This window comes from Apodemus sylvaticus, chromosome X, assembly GCF_947179515.1.
Source record: "Apodemus sylvaticus chromosome X, mApoSyl1.1, whole genome shotgun sequence".
NCBI lineage: Eukaryota > Metazoa > Chordata > Mammalia > Rodentia > Muridae > Apodemus > Apodemus sylvaticus.
The window spans coordinates 68870759-68894852 of NC_067495.1; the positions used below are offsets into that span (position 1 = coordinate 68870759).

Sequence of the window (24094 nt, forward strand, 5' to 3'; positions counted from 1 at the left end):
AATTTCCCACAAAATATTCCACTAAGTGGCAAACTCCACTCACTCTGTCTTAGTATCTGGTCTTAAGTCATTGGCACTTGTGACTGAGGATATGGCTCAGTTAAGAGAGTTTTTGTTTGTTTTTCTAGAGGATTGTTTTCCAGGATTTATTACCAATACACATCTGGTTGCAACCATCTTTAATTCTAGCACCAAAGGGATCCAATTTCATTTTCTGGCTTCTGCTCGTACCAAGCACATAAGTGATACAAAACTGTACATACTGGTAAAATACACATGCACATAAAATTAAATTAAATTTATGTTTAAAACCACAGTGCATTTATGGAAATGATATTACTATTAAAGCCATAGGCTAAAGAAGTAATAGAAAACTGTTGTAAACTTGATGTTGAAGGAAAGAGGATAAGAATATATCCATGATCAGGAGCAGAATGATGAGAAAATGAGAAAACACAGAATAGGAAAGAGTTCAGGATACAAAATAAAACAGATTTTTTAAAAAAAAAATATTAATGAGTTTGATATACCCAAAAGATGACCCACCATGCCCCAGGGGAATGTGTTCCCCTATGTTAATAGTGGCCTTATTTGTGAATAGCCAGAAGCTGGAACCAAACCAGATGTCCCACAATGGAATATTGCTCTTTAAGAATGAGGAAGGACATCATGAGTTGGGCAGGCAAATGGATGGAGCTAGAAAATATCTTCCTGAGTGAGGAAACTCAGACCCAAAAGGACATACCTAGTACGTACTCACTAATAAGTGGATATTACCCAAATAAGTACAGAATACCCAGGATAGAATTCATGGCAATCAAGAAGGTTAACAAGCTGAAGGGCCCAAGTGAGGATGTCTCAATCCCATTTCGGAAGGAGAAGAAAGTAATCACAAGGAGGAAGAGAGAGAGATCTAGGGAGGAAGGGCAGAATCTGGGTGGGAAAGGGGACAGGGAGGGAGAAAGGGGAGTATGATCAGGTATCGGTTGTGTGGGGGAACAGATTGAAGTCCTGAGGACCAGCAGAAAGAATGGAAATATGCAACCTCAGGAGGTAGGAGGTTAGGGGGACCCTCTAGAATGTACCGGAGACCTGGGAAGTGAGAGACTTTCAGGATTCAAAGGGAGGGACCTTAGATGAACTGCCCTACAGTGGGGAGAGGGAACTTGTAGAGTCCACTTCAGTAGAAAGACAGGGCATCAAGTGGAGGAATGAGTTACCATCCCACAGTCAAAAACTCAGACCCAGAGTTGTTCATGTCTGAAAGAACTACAGAGACAATAATAGAGAACATCCTGAGGAAGAGGAAGTCCAGTGACAGGCCCATATTGGGATCCAACTCAAGGGGAGGCCCCAAGGCCTGATACTATTACTGATGCTATGGTGTGCTTACAAACTGTGGTCTATCATAACTGCCCTCTGAAAGGTCCAAAAAGCAACTGAGTAAGATGCAGATATTTACACCCAACCAGTGGACAGAAGCTGCTGACTCCTGTGGTTGAATTAGGGAAAACTGGAAGAAGATGAGGAAAAGGGCGATCCCATAAGAAGACCAGGAGTCTCACCTAACTTGGACCCCCAAGATCTCTCAGACTCAAACAAGGCAGCCTACACCAGCTGATATGAGACCCCTAACACATATATAGCAGAGGACTACTGGGTCTGGACTCAGAGAAGAGGCACCTAACCCTCAAGAGATTTGAGGCCCCAGTGAGTGGGGAGGCCTGATGGGGTGGCAACATCCTCTTCAAGACATCCTCTGAGGGTGATAAAGTCTGGACTGTAAAAACAATAAAAATTAAAGATTAAATAAAAACTAAATAAAAATTATTAATGACAAGGTTGGAAGGGGCAAGCAGTCCAATGGGTAGCATATCTCACTACAGATTAGAAGATTCCAGCTTAGATATAAAGTTTAAAAATGTGTACTTGGAGGGCTGGAGTGATGGTTCAATTGTTACAATTTTTTTTTTTGTTCCCTAAGAGGAACCAGATTTGATTCACAGCACTCACACAGTGGCTTACAAATATTTGTAACTCCAGTCTTAATGCATCTAAATTTCTCTTCTGGTCTCCTCATGCACTGTAATGCAGGTGGTGTACAAACATAAATGTAGTAAAAGCATTTATGTCCATTTTTAAAAATGAAAAAATTATGTCATTTCTGAAAGAAGAAAAACAGAGTGAACTGTGATAGCTAACACTCACCAACAATTTCTCAACGAATCATGACTTCATATTCCTGTTTACAACTTTCTTATATTTGAATTTAGATCAGCTTGAGAAAAAGGACAATGATGGAATACTATTTTAGTCTGTAAAAATGGGCTTTCACCCTGTAATCACTGGTTGTCAACTTGACTATATCTGTAATGAATTGGAGGGCTCACCTGTGATACAGATTTTGAGGCTGGAAGATACAAGTTTCTGACCTGGATCTTGTCATGGAGATCTTGAGGTAAAGTGGCTACAAAAAGCTTAGGCCTAGGCAAAGTAATGTACACCATTAATCCCAGGAGACAGAGGCAAGGAGCTCTCTGAGTTCAAGGTCAGCCTGGGACAAAGCAAGTCCCAGATCCACGCTTTGTGGTATACACATTTAATCTGGGCCACACCTTCTGCTGGAGACATAAAGACATTGGGAAGAAGGAAGATTCCTTTTTCTTTGCCTGCTTGCATTTACTTGCCAGCACATCTGTTGGAACCTACTTCTATAGAAGACCAGCTGAAATAACTAGCCTCATGGGACTGAGCAACTACTAGATCCTTGTACTGTGGATGGGCCTAGTGTTATTCTTGTGAACGAATCCCCTAATGAATAAAGGAGCCAATCACTGGGTGAGTAGGCGGGACTTCCAGGTTGGACTGAGTAAGAGAGGAGGCAGGAGAGAGTTAGGTCCTTTTGGAACAGGAACAGCACATGGGTAAGATGTAGCTGCTAGAGTTTCCCAGTATCATAGTGGATCCTCAAGGATTTGCCACCAGAGGAATCAGATTTTAATAAGGCTAACAACATTAGGTTTTAGTTGTTTCACCCAGAGATTGAGTTACCATTGTTTCTGAACTAAGTTTGTGTTGTATTTTCCCCCACGCAGAGGCTCATCTGGGTTCAAGAGAGAAAGGTACTGTGGCAAAGCATCTATTTGCCAGATATACACCACAAAGACTGTGGAGGATTTGAAGCACAGGGTTGGTATGGTAGTAACTTGCTAGTAGGAACCTAGTGAGCTGGGTGGAGAGACTGTGGAGTTCTAAGTTAGAGTCTCCACATGATAAAAACAGGTCGGCCATTGCCTGCCAGTGCATGGCTGGCCAGGCTGCTGGGGCAGAGGCACAAGTGTAGGGATGTGTCAGTTCATTTTTTGTTTTGTTCGTTTTGTTTTTAATATTTCCTGCAACATTCTTGGACTTCAAATTCACAGATGACCATTGTTGGGGAGGAGTTAGACTATAGACTGTCATCTCAATAAATTCTTTCAATATGGAAAGATATTCCATACCTTTCGTGACTCTAGAGAACCCTGACTAATACAAACCTACTTACTATTTTTCTTAAAGAAATCAATACAATTTTGAATACTATCATTTTATGAAATACAGATAATTCATATCATTTTACTGAAATATTTATTAATGATTTGAGAATATTATACAATGTTCTTCAATCACATTGCTATGCCCCCTTCTCACCCTAACTTTTCCAGGGTCCACTCCAACTGTCCTAACCTCAGTAGATGAATTATTAAGGATAGGTGATAGGATTAAAACTTTTTCACTCAATTCTTTTTTATTTAAGTATTTATCCTTTGATAATTCCATACAAGCATTTAAGGTATTTTTAGCATATGTATTTCTCCATTCCTCTCTTTCATCTCCTTTTTGTCTTCTGAACTTCTTTCCACTAAGGTCACCTCTTTCTCTTTGGTCCTCCCCCCAACACCTTTTTGTGACTTGCTGAGTTTAATTATACATGTTCTTTTTTTTTAATTGATATATTTATTTACATTTCAAATGATTTCCCCTTTTCTGGACCCCCACTCCCCAAAAGTCCCATCAGTCCCCTTCCCTCCCCCTGTTTTCCCATCCAACCCTTCCCACTTCCCCGTTCTGGTTTTGCTGAATACTGTTTCACTGAGTCTTTTCAGAACAAGGGGCCACTCCTCCGTTCTTCTTGTACCTCATTTGATGTGTGGATTATGTATTGGGTATTCCAGTTCGAATGAACACAGGTAGGGGATTATTTACTAGGTCAAGGGCAATTTACCAGTGGCTACAGCACTGAATAACATGTCTGCTTCTCTTCCAGTAGCCATTAACTGCTAATGGCTCTTCAGGGAAGGGTGGGGGCCTCAAGAACCTCTCCCCTATCCTTGATGGAATATAAAAGTCCCATTTTGTGTAATTGTGCAGTTCTTATACAGGTAACCACATCCGCTTTTTATGATAAGAATTAATTGTATCCATCATGTAAATATCATAATAAGAAACCTCTATATTCTAAAAATGCAATTCAAATAAGCCATTTACTTGCCATTACAAGCCATTACAGATTTGATGTAATTTAATTTTTAACACAGGTGTGGCTAAACCACAGCAGATTTGGTGGGCTTTTTCTCCACTTATGATGTTTAACAACTTGTTTTAAAAGGACTGTTTTTTTTTTTAATTTTGCAAAAGTGCTTCATTAACATCTTCAAAAATTTAACTCTTTTTTCCTATTCATCTTTTTAAAATGAACTTTAATCTATTTTTACAGACCAGTTTTTATCCTCCCCCTCCTGGTCTGCCTGACAACAGTCCCTCATCTCATTCCTCCTCACCTAGTCTCCAAAAGGATGTTGCTACACCCCTTACACCTCACCAGACCTCCCCACTCCCTGGGGCCTCAAGTCTCTCAAGGGCTAGGTGCCCCTTTTCGCACTGATTCCAGACCCAGCAGTCCTCTGCTGTATGTGTTGGGGGCCTCATATCAGCTGGTGTATGCTACCTTGTTGGTGGTTCAGTGTCTGAGAGATCTCAGGGATCCAGGTTAGTTGAGACTGCTGGTCTTCCTATGGGGTAACCCTCTTCTTCAGCTTCTTCCAGCCTTTGCCCAATTCAATAACAAGGATTCCCAACTCTAAGTATCTGTGCCTATCTCAATCAGCTGCTTGTTGGGCCTCTCTGAGGGCAGCCATGCTAGGCCCCTAAGCACACTATAGAATCAGTAATAGCATCAGGCCTTGGGGCCTCCAATTTGGGCCTGTCACTGGACCTCCTTTTCCTCAGGCTCATCTCTATTTTTGTCCCTGCAGTTCTTTTAGACAGAAGCAATTCTGGGTCAGAGTTTCTGACTGTGGGATGGCAAAACCATCACTCCACTTGTGGTCGACTATTTTCATACCATCCTTATTTGTGATAACCAGAAGCCGCAAACAACCCAGATGTCCCATAACAGAAGAATGCTTACAGAAAATATGGTTTATTTACACAATAGAATACTATTCAGCTATTAAGAATGAGTACCTCATGAATTCACAGGCAAATGGATGAAACTAGAAAATACCATTCCAAGTGAGGTAAATCAGATCCAAAAGGACATGCATGGTATGTGCTCACTAATAAGTGGATAATAGCCAAAAAAGCACAGAAGACCCAGGACACAATCTACAGAACTTAAGAATGTTAACAAGCAGAAGGGCCCAAGTGAGTACGCCTCAATCTCACTTGGGAGGGACAAGAAAGCAATCAAGGGGACCAGAAAGGATGGACCTCCGTGGGAGATGGGACAGGAAGGGGAAAGAGGGAACATGATCAGGTATTGGGGGTGCCAGAGAGAAGCCCTGAGGTCCAGCAGAAAGAATAGAAACAGGCAATCTCAGAAGATAGGAGGTGGGGGACCCACCAGAATGTACCAGAGACCTGGAAGGTGAGAGACTCTCAGGACTCAAAGGGAGGGACCTTAGATGAAATGCCCAACAGTAAGGAGAGGGAACTTGTAGAGCCCACCTCCAGCAGGAAGACAGGACATCAAACTTAATTCTTTTTAGATAACAATATTATTGTTTGAGGATTATAAAACCCTGGTTTTTAATTTCCTTTCAAATTTATATTTGTTGTCCCAGAAAGTCATTACTAATACCCATTATATTATAGTTGATGATATTAGACACCAGGTAAGACATACATTATTGGTCCCCTGTTTATGTCTTTCTAACTACGGTGTTTTAAAAAAAATGGATAATTTATCTATTGATGCTAAGCTCCCCACATCCACTGATCTTTGCATTGTGTCCATCTGTGGTTCTCTATAATAGTATCTTTTTTATTGCTGGTTACCCAATACCATGTGCTCAGCCCTGAAATCATATGTATACAAACAACAACAAAAAGTAAACCTTGAAAATCAGCTTTGTCCAGAGCCAGGAAACCCCTTGAGCAACTTACAGATTGGACACCAGGAGGCTCCAAGGAGTTGAATAACTGACCTGAGAAAGCACAGCTGGTCTGATAACAGCATGTACACACCCATCCCTCAGAGTGGTTCTCTGTTCCCAGCCTCAGTTACAGACACAGGCCTATACATATGACGCGTGGAGAAGCTGAAACCAGTGCCCATAGCACGAGAGAACCATGGCATTTTGTTCTCTGGGACTCCTACCTAGTGCTTCACAATGGCCTGTAAGAGGCCTCCCATCTTCACCTGTGGATAGGCCAGCAGTCATCCCTAGATGAGCAGGGGGCCTGTGCTGTGCTGGCTGTGTACCTCAATACCCTGCTGGTGGAGCAGCCTGTGCAGCACCGTGAGGTTCAAGGGAATAAATCCGACCTCTTCATGAACTACTTCCCACGAGGCCTCGAGTACAGGGAAGGTGGTGTGGAGTTGGGATTTCAGCAGACAACCTCAAGCACCACCCAAGCAGCTCTACCAGGTTAAGAGGAAGAACATTTGTGCGACCAAGAAGGCTCTGAGCTGGGACAGCTTCAACAGTGGGGACTGCTTGATCCTGGACCTGGGTCTGGACATCTTTGTCTGGTGCGATAGAGAGACCAATATATTGGTACGCCACAAGGCGAGGGACCAGGCCCTGACCATCAGGGACAGTGAATGGCAGGGCAAGACCCAGGTGGAAATCATCACTGATGGAGAGGAGCCAGCTGAGATGATTCAGGTTTTGTGCCCCAAGCCTGCTCTGAAGGAGGACATCACAGCTAACCAGACCAACGCTCAGGCGGCAGGTCTCTGATTCCACTGTACAGATGAATATGACCAAAATGGCTGACTCCAGCCCTTTTGCCTCGGAACTGCTAATTCCAGATGATTGCTTTGTTTTGGCTTATGGGTTATATAGCAAAATCTACATCTGGAAGAGGAGAAAAGCTAATGAGATGGAGCGGCAGGCGGCCCTCCAAGTGGCTGATGGCTTCATCTCTCCAATGAGATATTCCCCAAACACTCAGGTGGAGATTCTGTCCCAAAGCCGAGATTCCCATCTTCAAGAAATTCTTCAAAAACTGGAAGTGAGGGTGTGTATCCCCATCCCTGTGTTTCCCACCACCTGCCTGTTTGTTTCTTCTCTGACTGCTGAGTCAGCACTGAGTTGCCTACTGGATACACAATAAAGGACACATTCTGTTTCCCATCCCCCTCCCCCAATAAAATAAACCTCAGTAGGTTGTATTTATATATTTAGACAAATATAAATACCTTATATAAGGTAGCAGGCACACTCCTAAAATTCATATTTAATTGTTCTTTTTTCAATTTATTTCCACAAACTGAATTATAAATTATTTACTGTTGTGGCTGTAATGAAAAATATCCTTAAATGATTTCTGGGTTTATTTGACACTAAGATAATTGTTCTGCTGGTTGAAACAGTAGAACCTTTAGGAGGTGGAGCCTAGCTGAAGGAAATAGGTTATGGAAGGCAGGCCCTGAGGGCTATAACCCTGGCCCATTGGATCTGACCTTTCTGCCTACTGGAAGCTATCATGTGAGCAAGCAGAACAGCAAGATCCCACGCACATAAACAATTCCATTTTAGTCGCAATGACTTCCTCATCCTGATGGACTACCTTCTTTGAATTATGAGCCAAAGAAATCCTTTCTCCACCAACTTGTTTGTTTTAGGTGTTTGGCCATAGGGAGATAAGGTTAACTTTAATACCTCTAATTACAAGGTACAGGGTAATTTGGGTAAATTTATTTTGTTTTACATACATATACACTATTTGTTATTTGAGCAATTCATGGATGCATACAATGTATTTTGATCACGTGTATCCGCATGCTCCCTCCAACTCCTGCCAGCCTACCCCATATCTTTGTCCTACCAACTTTATGTATGTCCTCTTTATAAATGATCCACCGGTTCCAATTAGTACTGCCCGTATGGCCATTGTGTGGGCCCATCTAATGGAACATGGGCAGTACAATTTTAATTTGCCTATTCATCTACAAAAAAATTCATTGCTCTAAGGAAACGTTATGGTATATATTCCCTTTTAATCCTATATAATACTTACCAAAGAGAGAAAATTTAATGTCATACTGCAAAATTTTATATAACATTTAGGCACTATATCGTACCAATTCACCTACTCTGCTCTATCAGTATATTACCAAAGCCTTGTGCTGCTGGTGACATAAACAACGTCTCCTATGACTAAGGAAATGTTAAGCGAACGTCATGGATACTTTTTTTCTACAGTGAGCCTATAGAGTGCTTTTTTATACTCTGGCTATTTCTCCACATCTTTACATAAGACCACTTTACTGTAGACTTGTATGGCATTTTTACCTTCTTCTCCAATGGGACCTTGTCTGTAAATCAGCTTTTACTCTAACTCTTTTCCATTTTGATGCTTTTGAGACTTAGAAAAAAATTCTAAGAAACAAAACATTTTGTGGTGTAGATCCATAAATGAAATAAGACCTATGAAAGAAAGTTTGCTTGAGCATCATAGTATGAAAGAACAACTCTGTTGCATTCCTTGTTCTTGTTATGTAAATGTTTCACAATAAGGTGAAGCTGGCTACTTTGCATAGAAGACAGGATTTCACATGAAAAGAAAACTTATATATAGAGAGAAAACTGGTAGTGTTGCTCTGACCATTGACAACAGAGGAGATTTAAGACAACAAATTCATGTGGGATGTTTTGGCAGTGATTTCTGTTCTTGTATAATAATGATATCCATTAAACTCTTTATCCTCCTGCCTCTACCTCCAACTTTTACATCTTAGAAAAGCATGGCAATTCTGTAATGTGCTTTGGTATGTAAATTACAGGAGAATCACAAGGACCACTGATCATCATCAATTTAAAGAAAATCTACATGTCAAAAGACACCACTGATCATACTGTAACAAAAAAGTAGTGCATGTTCACTGCAGATCTATAACTGATACCATTAGAAACAATGTGAATATTCATGAAAAATAAAATGTGCTTTGACTGAATGGAATATCCTTAAGTTATAAAAATGAATGGATTAATGAATGTACCTAAACCAATACACTGCATATTTTCAAATGATTAAAATATTGAATTTTATGCTTCATAATTATATTTCAATGAAAAAATTACTCAAATGCTTTCCTGAATACCAAATGGGAGAAAAATCAAGGATATTAATATTCCATTAATTTTGAAATATTACAAACCATAATCATCTTTGTGGAACTCTTTTATTTTGTTAAATCCAGCAAAAACTTTGTGCATACACATATAATTAAAACTGCCCTCCTGAAATAAACATTCAAATTTCTTCAAAAATGAAATTAAAATTTTATATTCTTTCCAAGCGACTAATACAGTTTTATTTGGTAATGGCAATTCTAACTCTTAGCATTACCTGAAAATAGTTGACCTTCTTTATAAAAGCAACCTAGAGAACTACAGTAAAGTTGTGCCAAACTCTTTCTTTTGGAATTCTCCTACTCTGCAAAATTACCATGTATAAGAATAAAATTGAAACTCAAAGATTTAATACATAACTTACACACAATGAAATTCACAAAGTTGCAAGTATACATTTTATATTTTGCACTACTATAATCACAAAATGTATAAAGGTGTCACGTTAGGCATTTTGCAACTAATAACCTGTATGATGATGATGATGATGATGATGATGATGATGATGATCCAAGATTGAATGATGCTAAAGAAAAGCACTGTTTATAAAATATCTGATAAAAATATTTATCTCTATTAACATTACAACAGGAAGGTGTGTGTTACCGAATTATGATCTCACAGAGGGCAGCTTTAGACAATGCTCAGAGACTCCTCTTTCTCTCCATCTTGTTTGAAGTCTTTGTTTCCAGCTTCTTCTTCTTCCACCTCCACCTTGTTTTCGTCATTCCCTTCACCTGCAGGCACCTCTTGTTCTTCTTCCTTTCTATCCTCCTCTTTTCTATCATCCTTCTCCTTTCCATCTTCCTCATTCAGAGCTTCCTTTCCATCTTCCTCATGCAGATCTTCCTTTACATTTTCCTCATGCAGCTCTTCCTTTCCATCTTCCTCATGCAGATCTTCCTTTACATCTTCCTCAAGCAGATCTTCCTTTCCATCTTCCTCAAGCAGATCTTCCTTTCCATCTTCCTCATGCAGATCTTCCTTTACATCTTCCTCATGCTGAGCATCCTGTCCATCTTCCTCATGCTGAGCATCCTGTCCATCTTCCTCATGCAGATTTTCCTTTCTCTCTTCCTCAGGCAGATCTTTCTTTCCATCTTCCTCATGCTGACCTTCCTGTCCATCTTCCTTGTTTTCCTCCTCTTTGCATTTCCCATCATCCTCCATGGTTTCCTCGTTCGGTTCTTTTACTTCTTCCTTGGTTTCAGCGTCCCCCTCTTTGTTATCTTTCTCTTCTTCCTTCTTCCCATCGCCTTCTTCTTTGCCATCCTCTCCTTTTTCATTGTTTCCTTTCTCTTCATCATCTTTGGCCTCCTTTGTATCTTCGCTTTTGGCTGCACCAGGTTTCTCTTTTAGGCCTTCTTCTTCTTCCATCTTCTCATCTTCTACCTCCTCACCTGTATCTTCGTGCTCTTTTCCATCTTCATCTTTCTCCACATCTTGAATGTTTGCTTCTAGCTCATCATCTTTGCCTTCTACTGCCACTGCTTCTTTCTTTTCTCCTCCATCTTCTTCATTGTCTTCATTTATCTGTTCTTTTACTTCCTCAGCTTCCATTTTAGTAATGGGTGCCTAGATATAATGAGAGGAAAAACATTGTAAATTTAGAGCTGTTTTCTCTCTCAAATATTTAGATTAGTTTGACTATACTTGTTTCATGAAAAGCCTACTTATATTTCATTTGCCAGAAAGTAGCTTTCCTATATAAGGAAAATATTCCAAACAATACACAAATATAGTATCTTGATACAAAACACTACAAATATAACTTAAGTAAAGCTTGTCTATATAAATATTTTTCATTACAAATATGATGAAATAAAGTAAATAAATAAAGATTATTTATTATATGTCATAAATTCTCAGGAAGTAAACACATGGAGATAAAGTCTTTGGGAAAATAATGCTGTTTTCTCTTCTTTTGAGACAAGAGCTTGCCCAGGTTAGCCTTAAACTCCCATTGATTCTCTGGCTTCCCCTTACCAAATATCGTCTCTATTGGTTGAATAGGAATGGCCATGGTAGGCTCATGGATTTGAATGTTTAATCATCATGGAGTGGCACTTCTTGAGAAGGATTAGGCATGGGCTTGTTGAAGGAGGCATGGCTTTGTGGTATCCACTAGGAGTGGGCTTTGAGGTTTAAGAAGCCCAAGCCAGGCCCAGTGTTAGTCTCTCTTCGTACTGCCTGTAAATCCAGCTGTAGAACTCTCAGAACTACTCTAGAACCACATCTGCTTGCATGCTACCATGCTCCTGCCATGAAGATAATGGACTAAATCTCTGAAACTGTAAACCAGCACCAAACAAATGCTCTCCTTTATATGAGTTACTATGGTCATGGTGTCTCTTCACAGCAATAAAACCAACCCTAAGACACTGGGGTAGCAGGCATGTATCACTAAGCACAATTTAGATTTGCTTGGGTTTTTTGGTATTTCTTCCAGACACGGTTTCATTTTTTAGCTCTGGCTGTCCTGGAACTCACTATATTGACCAGGCCTCAACTTCAGAGAGATCTACCTACCTCTGCCTTCCAACACATTTGTGCTTCCTTTTCTTTTTTTAATTCTTAATCCTTTATTACTGTCCTGTCTTTATCCCCCTCCAGGTGCACCCTCTGACTGTTCCTCTTCATCCCGTACCTCCTCCCCCCACCCCCCTGTCTCCAAGAGGATGTCACCAACCTACCCCCACCCCACCAGACTTCCCCACTTCCTAGAGCCTCAAGTCTCTCAAGGGTTAAATGTTTCTTTTCTGATTGAGACACAGACCCAGCAGTCCTCTGCTGTATATGTGTTGGGCACCTCATATCAGCTGGTGTATGCCATGTGGTTGGTGGTTCAGTGTCTGAGAGATCATGGGGGTCAAAAATTACTTGAAAATCCTCCATGATTACTTAGATATTACATACATGCACATGTTTGATTTGATACCTCACTTTAGGTATTTTACTAGAATACCTGAAAATGCAGTATAAATTAAATAACATAAATTAAAAACATGATAGATGTCTAGCCATGTCATTCAGTTGATAGAGTGCTTGAATACCTAAAGCTCTGCGCTGGGTCACCAGCCTCGCATAAATTAGGTGTGTGTGGTGATACAGGTCTGTAATCATAGCACTTAGTAGGTGGAGGTAAGGAGGACCAGAAGAGGAGGTAGAGACAAGGAGGACCAGAAGTTCCAGGTCATTCCTGGCTCTATAATGAGCTTGAGGCTGTCCTTGGCTACAGGAGACCTTGTCTGGAACAAAAAGTTCTATGACAGCTTACTTTGTCTATAGAAGAAATAAAATGTCATTTTCTGAGAAAAGAAGTTACAAAGAGCCTACGTGTTGACAAAAGGAATTAAACTCTGGCTTATATTTAATAAGAGAATTATATTTGTTGTAAGTCATTCTTACTGGCATTTTAAAATTAATATTAATGCTAACCAACTGCTTGTGCTATAGCTACCTGAAAAGCTCATATTTTCTATTCATTTTCTATTTAGATACCATTTTACCACAGACCACTATTCATTTACTATTTCTGTTTTGAAACAAAATGAAAAATATGATTATTTTCACTTGCATTGTTAAGTTTTCAAGAAGATATATTTCCAGGTACCTCAATAATCTTGGCTTCTCCATTTTCAGCATTTTCCACGTTGCATTCTTCTTTAACATCTTCTGGCTTGGTTTCAGGAATTGGTATGGCACCTGCATCTTTGTTTTCTTCCACGACATTTGTAGTCTTGGTTTTCTATCCAGTAACATGAAAATAAGAGTTTAGCTGCTAGGTTGATTCAATAGCTAAAGATCCATTAGCAGCTGATAAAATAATTTAGGGAAAGCTTTAACATACTACACATAAATCTGATAGCAATAAAATTAACATATAACTCTTTCAGTGATACTTCTAAAGCAGCATTAAAAATGCATTGTTACACTGATATAAATTAAAGAAATATGCTTTTATGATGAGTGTAATGATAAGTACCAAGTTAGTGTTGACGAGGGCCCACCATGGTACAATTCCCAGCATCAGGTTAGACTGATAAATTGAATGTCTCTTACCTACAGTCAGTGTATTACTGTCTAGTCTAATGATGAACAAGAAGGTTAGGTTAGTTATAAAGTCTCCATTGGTAGTAATTAAGAGAAATGTCATGTTAGAATATCAATTTAGACACATCTAGAAGAGATCACCATAGGATGCAGCTGTTTTCATCTTTATATCTGTAAGCGTTTTTTTTTTTTTTTTTGATTTTGCTAAAAGAAAGTATGTTGCTTAAGTGTATATATAGTAGGAAGATGCCAGATGCCAGAAATAATGTCTAAACCCTAGATCTTTCACTTACATTGAGAGATCTTGAGAAATGGTATAAATCTCTCATATCTTGTTTTCATATATAAAATGATAATATCACTCACCACAGAGGGACATTGTTTGGAAATTGAGAAAACACATAGAGAATTATGTTAGAAATTATATACTACAATGTCCAAAAAAGCTATTATTCTGTGAACTAATAAACAGATCTGAGAAAGATAAATAATTTTTACAGTGCATGATTATATAACCACCACCCCCCCCCCCAGGATTTACTCCTATACTTTTCCCACCCTCCCTCTCAGTGCAACTTGCAGAACAGTTCAATAGCTAGTCCTGAATCAATATATATAAATATCCTGATTGAGATATTTAAACAAGGCCTTTTTAAATAAAAAATATCAAAAGCATCTTACAAGAATGACCATAGTTATTTGTGTTTTCAATCACAAAATGATGAGATTAGATGTCAAAAATTATTCTCCCAACATGGGAAAGCAGTAATTCAGTCCCCAACTGCCTACAATTGTACAGTCAAGCTCCCTATAGCTGAGGAAATCACAGGGGTCAGCACATCTGGAGTGCAATGGATAATAAGCTTCTCCCTGGTAAAACCACCTTTGTGATCATGGTGTCTCTCCTGCCAGGTAAGTATTCAAATATTCTTGTGGAGGTCTTTTTGGGGGTGGGAACGTATTTATTTATAGTCTATCATCTAGGGAATTCAGGGCAGGAACCTGGAGGCAGGTGTGAAGCAGAAGCTATGGAGGAACACGGCTTGCTGGCTTGCCTTCATCAAATATTTTTATAACTTTAATCTTTTCTGATTTTTGTAATTGTTAGAAAAAATGTTTATAAAACAGTTAACAGTGAACTTAATATTGATTTTACTTCTCTTTCAGCCTGTCATTAGCTATAACATACAAGCACCGATGTCTATATTAAATCAGTTGAGTCCATTTAAAGCAACAAACGTGATAGCACTTCCTGGAGCATTATCAAATATTAGTTACTGCTATTATTATAATACACTATTGAGTTACTGCAGTTTATGGTGTTCATTTTCCCAGGAATATCGGTAAATATTAAAGGGTCTACCCACCAACATTTTTATTTTACATTTACAATATTGTGTTGAAACTACCAAATAAAAATGCTAAGACACAACTACCAATCACAAAACATGTACAGATATTCACCATCCAGTAGATCTGTATGTCTTGTATTATACATTAGATTTCTGTCTAAGCAAGCTATAAACAGAAGGATCAGCTGTATGCACTTTCCCAATTTACATCTAAAAAAATTATTTTCCTCAGCCTTATAATTTGAATATTTACCCTTGAAGTTGATGCTCTTTTAGGTTTCAACTCCGGTGTAAAGGGCACAGGCATCTGCATCAGAAAATGTCATTATATAAGAAATGAGGAAGAAATCATAGTTCAAGAAAGAGCACTAACAATGAAATCCTTAAGTACGATTTAAACCAAGCACTAGCAAAATAACCCTTTACCTTAATGTGTAAAGTTTCTCCCATAAACCTTCCAAATAACCCTTGTATTAAACATAATATTATGCAGGCTTTCCCAATTCTAAAAACTTGATTCTATGATACATGGGCAGCATTTTATAAATAACACTTACAGCAGACAGTCGGGCTGATCTTCTCTTTGGCTGGAAGTGGAAAAAAAAGTCAAAAGAATTATGATTACACAAATCTAGAATTATTTTTACTGAGAAAATATTTGGTGTAGCACTATGTAAATGTTGCAATTAAGGAAGTGATTATAATTTTTTTAAGAAATATCATAGACACATCTGATCCAACCCCGAAACCTTTCATATGCTAAAAGGAATAAAATCTCACGACAAGCCTCTTTCACTGAGATAAATCAGCAAAATGGCTGTTTCCGAGGAGCACCTTTTAAAATGAAAATATACCTTTTTACTCACCAACTGACTGACAAAGCAGAATTTGAGCTTAAGAAGGTGCTCTCTGGATCTTATAACAAGCACAGTAGGGTTCGAAATGCCAAAACATCTGTCATTTTTTTTTTATTAGTGTACTTTGACACAGCACTGGCATACAAACATTAGTGCTCATGTGGTGCAAATATAACTACCAGCATTTTTACCTAGTTATGTGTCTTTAGTTTCTAAAATGGGTGCGGTTTTTCCCCCAGAGAAACTCACAAACTAAAGACACTCACCTCCTGGCTCGCATCACCGGCAGCCTATGTAGAGGGAGAAAATACAAAAAAAAAAAAAAAAAAAAAAAGAAAAAAAAAGAAAGAAATAGGATCATCAATATAAATATGTAGAGCAGAAAATGTCGCCAATGGCTTGTAATTCCAACTTTAGACACTTGTGACTTTCCCTGGGCTCCTGCTCCAGCAGCCACGTGCTGCCTTCTAGCTGCTCTTCTACACCTACACTTGTAGTAACATGAGACATGGACCAAGATGCAAGTTCATACGCAAGACTCGTTTACAAAGAGTCAGTGGAATCTTTTTGAATAAATAACATCTCTTAAGAACACACCATTTTCATTTTGAAATCCACCTGCTCTAATGTTAAAGCCAAAACAAGGGTTGGGCAGGACGAACGAAGGCGGAGCTTCTTGCAGTTTCCCTTTCTTGCCTTATGTTTGCTATGCAATTGTATCTATCTGACCAGCTCTACTGATTATGGACTATTTTCCTCTTCAAGTACTTCATACAAAACAATCCCACCATACTTTCAAGGAAGGATGTCTTTGTTCTAACGTTAACATTTTGTTTAGAGAAGCAGGCGGCGGATTTTAAAACTTCCCGCCACTACCTGCTACAAGGTTGCTGTCAGCTCTGCAAAATAGCAAGATCCATTGCACAAGACGAAAAGAGCCTGGCGGCGGCGGGAGCCTCGGGAAGGGGGGTGGTGATTAGAAACAATTGCTTTCGGTATCTGAGTAGCCCTTTACCCTGGGAATTACTAGGCTATTATTTCAATGATACAACCCCAGAGCACTGAGGAATTTCAGCCTCATTTCTATGTTCTAGGAATACGGAAGGCGGACGGATTCACAAGAATATAAAAACAATCATGGGGCTTTTACATTAACACAGTATTTCATTTTATGATTTCACCAAGCGATGAAATGGCATTCCATTTTAGTTGTAAGATACTCGGAGCGGGGAGGGTTGGTGGAAGAACACACAAACACTTAGCTTCAACTTATATCTGCGCAGAGACAGGAATTTTGAAGTGAAGGGTTACAGAAGACCTGTAGCCCTCGGTAGCTCCGATCAACTCCCCATGTCTAAAGTGAACTAATCTCACGCCACCCCACCATCCAACGCTGACAGTTTCTCGGACGCGTCTCTCTAATCACCTTTCCACCTTTAACTAGAGAGTTCCGAGAGTGCCAAATCTCTCAGATCTAAAGTTTCTAATTACAGCGGTGAATCTCTCCCTTCTCTCGGACAGTTTGAAGTCTGCGCCGCCTAATGGCACAGGATTACCATTGCATAGCCATCTGGCATGACAAGAAGTGGAGGAGGGAAGAGGGGGGAAAAAGGAAAAAAAGAAAACGGAAAGAACAAAGGCAAAAACAAGAGAAAGCCAGGGCTTTCGTTCCCCCAAACGGGACGGTTCCCTGAGAAAAACGGGAGGTAGAGGAGGAAGCTGGCGCTGGAAGTGTGGTTGGGAGAAGAGTTCTCCAATAGGGTAAGCGGAGGAAGGGGGGTGGGGTAGGAAGCGACAGCACAGCGCTATGGCTGTTTGTAATTCAGCATGGAGACACCTCTCAAACGATTCTCTCCCTTAAACAAAACAAGCCAAAAGTGAACTACCAGTTGCATACGAGACCTTCCGAAACCAAACACAGACGGATCGCTACCTTTTCCTCGCCTTCCATTCAGAACATCATAAAATCAAACTAGAAGCCAAAATGATCTTTCAAAAAGATACAAATCTCTGCGGTAGGAAATATGTATTTCGGCAGCTAATATCCCGTCTATCTTCCCATTTCACTTACCTTTCTTTTGGGCATTGTTGTAGCTCTCCGTAGGAGATCCTTAGGCAGGAGGGAAAAAAGCCGAGAGGAGTCTCTGCCTGACCGCTCCGCGAGCGACTGAGTTTTCAATGAACTAATTGCAGCACGATATGTACTCGCGTCCCCCCTCCCCCTAAAAAAAATCTCTCGTTATTGGCAACATTAAACACGCCAAGACGCAACCAAACTACGTGAATGGTTACCCGAAGTGGGAGCCAGGTTGGAGTGACAGGCTGTCAGGCCAATGAGGGGAGGTGGCCGGTTCGGAAGGCGTGGCCCGCGAACTTGCCCGAAGCCCTCGTACGCTGCCGGCTTTGACTGCCTCTAGGGTGCCGGAGTCCACGCACTTAGCAGACGCCTAGTGCTCCAACGTGACCAGCAGGAAATCCAGTTTTCTTGCCTTTTCACCTTTTTAAAGTTAGAACGACAAGCGAAAGCTCAAACAGTTGGTTCCCCCCCACCACCATGATCTCCACCGCCCTTCCTTCTTCGTGTAGGGTGGCGGGCCCTTTTGAGACTGGATTGAGCCAGAAGCTCCAGTCTTTCCCAGTTAGCAAAAGGGCGAGGTTGGAGTGACAGGATCGCCCTTTTAGAGATCCGAAAAAGAGTGGGAACGTTTCTGGTCGTGAGAACTTCCCGCCAATGCTGAACTGTGGTCCTGGCTTTAGAAGGCTGCCAGAACTGCGCGCCTCCCTCAGGTGGAGAGTAGCAATAAATCTGGGACCTGGAAGAGCAGGACTCCCCGACAGGCCGCCTACCTTCTAAAAGAGCTAGTACTCCGCCTGGAGGGAGTCAAGCAAGATTTAAATGGGGCCCTGTGGAAGTCAGTAACAGCAGGGGTCTACCCAGAGGAAAAACATTGACTTTAATGGATTCGTAATTCAAAGATGATATTTAGGACTACATAGAAAACAAGACAAAACCGTTTGTTATCTTTATTACTGAAACGAGGTGTCTCCTTGATTTTTTTTAATTTTATTATTATTTATTCATTTATTTTTGACTCACGGAAGTGGCCCCTGAACCTATTCTAGTCTCAGACAGTGTTTAAGTAGCAGCTTTCTGTTCTGAGAATCTTCCATTTGTCTTCTAACGTCAGAGTCTGAGACCTAAACATTTGGAGAAAAGAATAAGATGCTTAGAAATAATTCCGGTTAAAACAGAGCGCTGAGGGCTGCTAATTGTTACTGGAACTAAGCACGCCGGGTCCCTGCAGCCTTTTTTGAGACGTGCTTTGCTTCAGTTGTTGAAAGAGCTAATTGCATTCCCTAAGCTGAAAGTCTAATCGAAAAGGAAAATTAACCTTTAGGCCCCGGACTAGCGGTGTACTTTAATCCCAGCACTTGGGAGGCAGAAGCAGGCAGATCACTGTGAAATCAAGACTAACCAGGTCTCCATATATTAAACAAGCCAGAGCTACCTAGTGAGACCCTGCTTCACTGCGTCCCCTCCCCCAACTCTTTTTATGTTCCTGTAGCTTAAAGAAAAACCTGACTGTCCATTTCAAAGAGTACTAGCCAGGATTGGTGGCGGCAAGGTAGCACTGAGATGCTGAGATCCAAGTCATTCTAGGCTAAATAGACATCCTGCTACAAACAAACAAACAAACAAACAAACAACAAACCAAGTATGACTGCCTATGTGATTTACAGATTACCAGACCATCTGTTCATTCTAAAACGCACCTGGACAGAGCCAATCATTTGGAGCTTTGTCCCATCTTCCCTAGCGCTTTGCCTGGGGAGTTAAACAAACCACTTACCCTAAGACCTACTGAACCTACCCTTAACTTCATGCTGCATTCTTATGCAAGTAGACAACTGAAAGGCACATTTACATTTGCTTCCTTGGCCTGCAGTTATGTGTCATCTGACCAGGCTCCAGATGTGCCTTTTCGTTACCTTTAAGTGAAAGCCTTGTCTGAAGAACCCAGGTATCTTTCAGTAATTTGATTTTCTGAGAGAAAATTGGTTTCAATATAAGAATTGTCTCATAAGGATAAGGGAAAAATGAAGAAAATGAAAACGTGTTAGCGATGGAATGCATCCATTCAACATATTCTTATTTATCATTATTTTGTGGCTTAGAGTTTTGTTTTTGTAGACTCGCTTATAAAAATGCAACCCCCTGTGGCATGCAAAGTGGCGGTACACAGTTTCTGCCCTTAAGGATTTTTGTAGCTCTGTAGGATTGAGAAAACAGATGCATATGTATTTACAAATCAAAGTTGCATATATTACATGAATTGTGAAGTTTATATTTAATAATGCCGTGGGGTGGGGTGGGAAGGCGCCTTTTCTAACTGGGGCGTTTGGAGAAGGCTTTTGGTATCTGGCCCTGAACACTTGTGGAGATTGTTACAGTATAACACTGCAGAGGCAAAGTTTGGACTTGTTGAGGGAACAGACTGCCCAATTCCAGTAAATTGAAACAAATGATGAAGATGGGTTGGGGGGGGGGGTGAATCTCAAGTTGAATGAGACTTTAAGTTAAATGTGCTGTCAGAGCAAGTGAGTATTGGCAACTCTCAGCTATTTTCTGCTGTGCTCAGTCTTTCCTCCCTGGAGCCCACCTTGTCCAAATTGTGATTTCTGCTTTTCAGGTGGCCTAAATGTGAAACATTTATCTAGCTCTTCACCCCACCCCCCCGTCATTCTTTTGAGTAGTAAACAAGGTGTATGTCCTTTGTACCTGTCAACTTCCTTTAGTTCTCGGCCTTTGAGACATTTTGACCTGATTAGGAAGCTCCATTACTTACAGTGTCACCTACAAAACATACCGAATTGTGCAGTCCTAGCCTAGTATGACTTCTTTATCAAAGTGTTTGCTAATCATTTCAGCCCATCAAAGCTCATATTATATAATTTAGATTAAATCACCAAGTTCTACAAGCAAGGTCTACGTAGCCTGGCTGACCAGGAACTCTACTTACATGAAGCTGGCTTGACACTCCCAGAAATCCATCTGTTTCTGTCCTCAAGTGTTCCTATTAAAGGCATGTAACACCAAATCGGGTCATGCCCAACTTTGACTAGAAATTGATTCAAACTTGTTTTTCTTTCCTGGATATTTTTCATCACATCGGATGCCAGATTTCTCCTGCAAAGTTTACCATAGTTACAAATAATTTTTCCAAAATTGATAAATTATTACAGAGTCTGAATTTTATTTTATGCAATGGTCAATGTGAGACTTTTTAATGGACCACATATTTTTAAAATTACACTAGTTTGTTGGTTTTTTTTTTTTTTATTAAAAGCTATGAATACAGATTGCCTGGCAGTTATCCACAGGATAATTTCCCTTGGCTATTAAGCATGCCTACTATGACTGTCACAATTCAGAGTAACTGTACCATGTCCATTCAGTAACTAGTTGGAAATGGGATAGGAAGCTGTAAAATTTACAGATTAAATATATCAACATTTAAAATGTTTGCCATAGAGAATCTAAAATAAAATATTAACATTATGTGCTTATGAGAGAAGGGATGGTAAGGAGTTGAGAGGGAAAGACGATCTTCAGATTTTCTGCATATTCAGTTCATATATAATATATATTATATATGAATAATAAAAATATTCTCGATGCACTATTTACATACAAGGAAATCACAAAGGTACTGAATGATAATAAATATCATCATTTCCATGTTAAAATACCTCTGACTTTGGTTATACTTGATTATCATTAGCATTCCTGCTATATGCTGAAAATTGAAAAAAAATCTGAAAAGTTCTTAATATTATCTTCACATGAGCCGGGCGTGGCACATGCCTGTAATTCCAGCACTTGGCAGGCAGAGGAACATGGATTTCTGAGTTCAAGGCAAGCCTGGTCTACAGAGTGAGTTCCAGGACAGCCAGGACTCCACAGAGAAACCCTGTCTCGAAAAAAAAAATATCTTCACATAATAACATAAATCTTACTATAACCAAAATAATATTTTCAATATATTAGTTGGTGTTTTTATGGTAAAATAAACATGAAGCCCAAAATGAATCCAATGCATCAATCAGAGCACTCATTTTTGAAATGAGTTCGATTACTGATAGCCCTTTCCTGAGACTCGATCTTGAAACATAGTGAAACTGAGAATCTAAGACTTTCTTTCTCCAGGTTCAAAACTAATAAAACACTGAATTCTGAGTGGCCCCTGATAGGATGCCTTTTGAATGTGTGCTTCTAGTGGTAGAAAAAAATTGAAAAAAACAAAACAGTAAAATTTTGATTTTAATATTTAAATAAATTATATGTTAAACTTTCAGACATTAAAGCTTAGAAGAGACTAACTGAATATTTTCTAGTTCAATACTCTTGTAATACAGACCAGCAAACTCAAGGACGGACAGCTTAAATGCATTGCCTGTGGCCATCTATCAGAGTGGGTGGAAGATTTGGTTTGGTTTGGTTTTCATTTTTGTTCTGAAGATTTTATTTGTAGCTTGGATGTTAGTAATTATACAACGTCAACAAAAATGTTAATATATTACAAGACATGTTAGATAAACACAAATTTTGCTCGATTTCAGTCCAAAACTCAAGAAGCACCTCTGTCCCCCAGGCTCTTGAGATGTTTATTTCTGTTTGTTCTTTTAAGATCCTGAATTTAATCCTTTTATCATTTTTTAACTGTATCAAATGTAGAAAATTTGATTTTATGTTCTCTCTCTGCCTCTTTCTCTCTGATAATTTCAGTGAACAAGGGTTTTAAGCACTAAAATCTTCAAACACATCTCGCCTTTCCCTCTGCTATTTACAAGCAGAATGTTTTTTCAAATAAAATTGCAAGTTACCTTTCTCAATGGTCCTAAGTCATCTGAAGATTTCCCTCCTTTATTTGAAACCAGCTTTGACTTTCTTAATTCAGCTTTAAAGTCTTCTACTTTCCTTAAATTTATCTACTAGTTTACTTAATATGGCGCTATTTAAAGTGTTAAAAATAATTATACTTACTCAAAGTGTACACATTTATACACATGTACACACAGGGATAATTATTATAGAAAGGCAAAGTAACACAGATATTCTGTTTGAAGAACACTTAAAATCTCATCTCTTAGAAAATTTCCTAAAAAATTACTGAACTTTCCTATTAAACTTTATATTCATTTGGTATAGATAATATCTATGTTTTCTTGCATAAAATTTAAGATCTTTTAAATCTTAACGTTGGAATGTTTTGCTTTCTGTCTTATCCTGTACATACTAATGCACAGCTAATAAAATACTAAGATACTGATTGAAGCACTTCTATAAACTGTGTAACTATTATGGGTTACTAAGGCAAATCTGTCTTTAAAGAAATTATATTTTGGGGCTGGAAAGATGGCTCAGCAGTTAAGAGCACTGGCTGCTCTTCCAGAGGTCCTGAGTTCAAATCCCAGCAACCACATGGTAGCTCACTACCATCTGTAATGGGATCTGAAGACAGCAACACTGTACTCACATATATATAATAAATAAAACTTAAAAAATATATTTTATATTTTCTTTGACCAATATGTTAATATCTTCTATGCCTGAGATTCTCTCTTCCATCTCTCATATTCTGTTGGTGATACTTGCATCTGTAGCTCCTGATCTCTTTCTTAGGTTTTTCATCTCCAGGATTGCCTCCATTTGTGATTTCTTTATTGTTTCTATTTCCAATTTTATGTCTTTACCATTTTGTTCAATTCCTTCACCTAATTGATTATATTTTCCTGTTTTTCTTTAAGGGAGTTATTTGGTTTTTCTTTAATGGCTTCTACATGTTCCCCTGTGTTTTCCTGAATTTCTTTTTTTTTTCTTTTAAATTATTTTATGTAATTACATTGCAGACCTTGCCCCCTTCTTCTCCACCCCCACAGTTCCTCATCACATTTCTCCTCCCCCTTGCCTCTGAAAGAGTGTTCTCCCCCAACTAGGCCTCCCCCTTCCAGGGGGCCTCATATCTCTCAAGTATTAAGCATATCTTTTCCCACTGAGGCCGGATCAGGCAGACTTCTGCTATCTGTGTGCCAAAGGCCTCACACAAGCCAGTTTATGCTCCTGCTTTGGTAACTTAATCTCTAGGAAATCTCTGGGTTCTGGGTTAATTGAGATTGCTGGTCTTCCTATGAGGTTGCTTTCTCCTTC

General features: G+C 39.4%; 1 protein-coding gene, 1 non-coding gene and 1 pseudogene across 2 annotated transcripts; 1 reads left to right on the forward strand and 2 right to left on the reverse strand.

Annotated features, from left to right (window-relative positions):
* The first annotated feature begins 6497 nt into the window (after positions 1–6497).
* On the forward strand, positions 6498–7504 carry LOC127675629 (macrophage-capping protein-like; annotated as a pseudogene).
* A 2150-nt stretch (positions 7505–9654) lies between these two features.
* Positions 9655–18141, reverse strand: Hmgn5 (high mobility group nucleosome binding domain 5). Its single transcript, XM_052171400.1, has 6 exons — positions 17957–18141; positions 16152–16175; positions 15586–15615; positions 15282–15335; positions 13237–13371; positions 9655–11198 (listed from the first exon to the last, which is right to left on the reverse strand). The coding sequence occupies exons 1-6, from the start codon at positions 17969–17971 to the stop codon at positions 10257–10259; spliced, it is 1200 nt and encodes a 399-aa protein (XP_052027360.1). The 5' UTR covers positions 17972–18141; the 3' UTR covers positions 9655–10256.
* On the reverse strand, positions 14430–14596 carry LOC127675926 (U1 spliceosomal RNA). The gene has a single exon (XR_007975602.1). It is a non-coding gene; the product is annotated as a U1 spliceosomal RNA (small nuclear RNA).
* Positions 18142–24094: the final 5953 nt, after the last annotated feature.

Bases quoted from the DNA above. Each gene is read 5' to 3' on its own strand.
- Hmgn5 (XM_052171400.1), bottom strand. The intron at 15,616-16,151 runs GTGAGTGTCTTT...TTCCACTTCCAG, and splicing joins CCGGTGATGCGAGCCAGGAG to CCAAAGAGAAGATCAGCCCG. The intron at 11,199-13,236 runs GTACCTGGAAAT...CATTATATCTAG, and splicing joins GAGAAGCCAAGATTATTGAG to GCACCCATTACTAAAATGGA.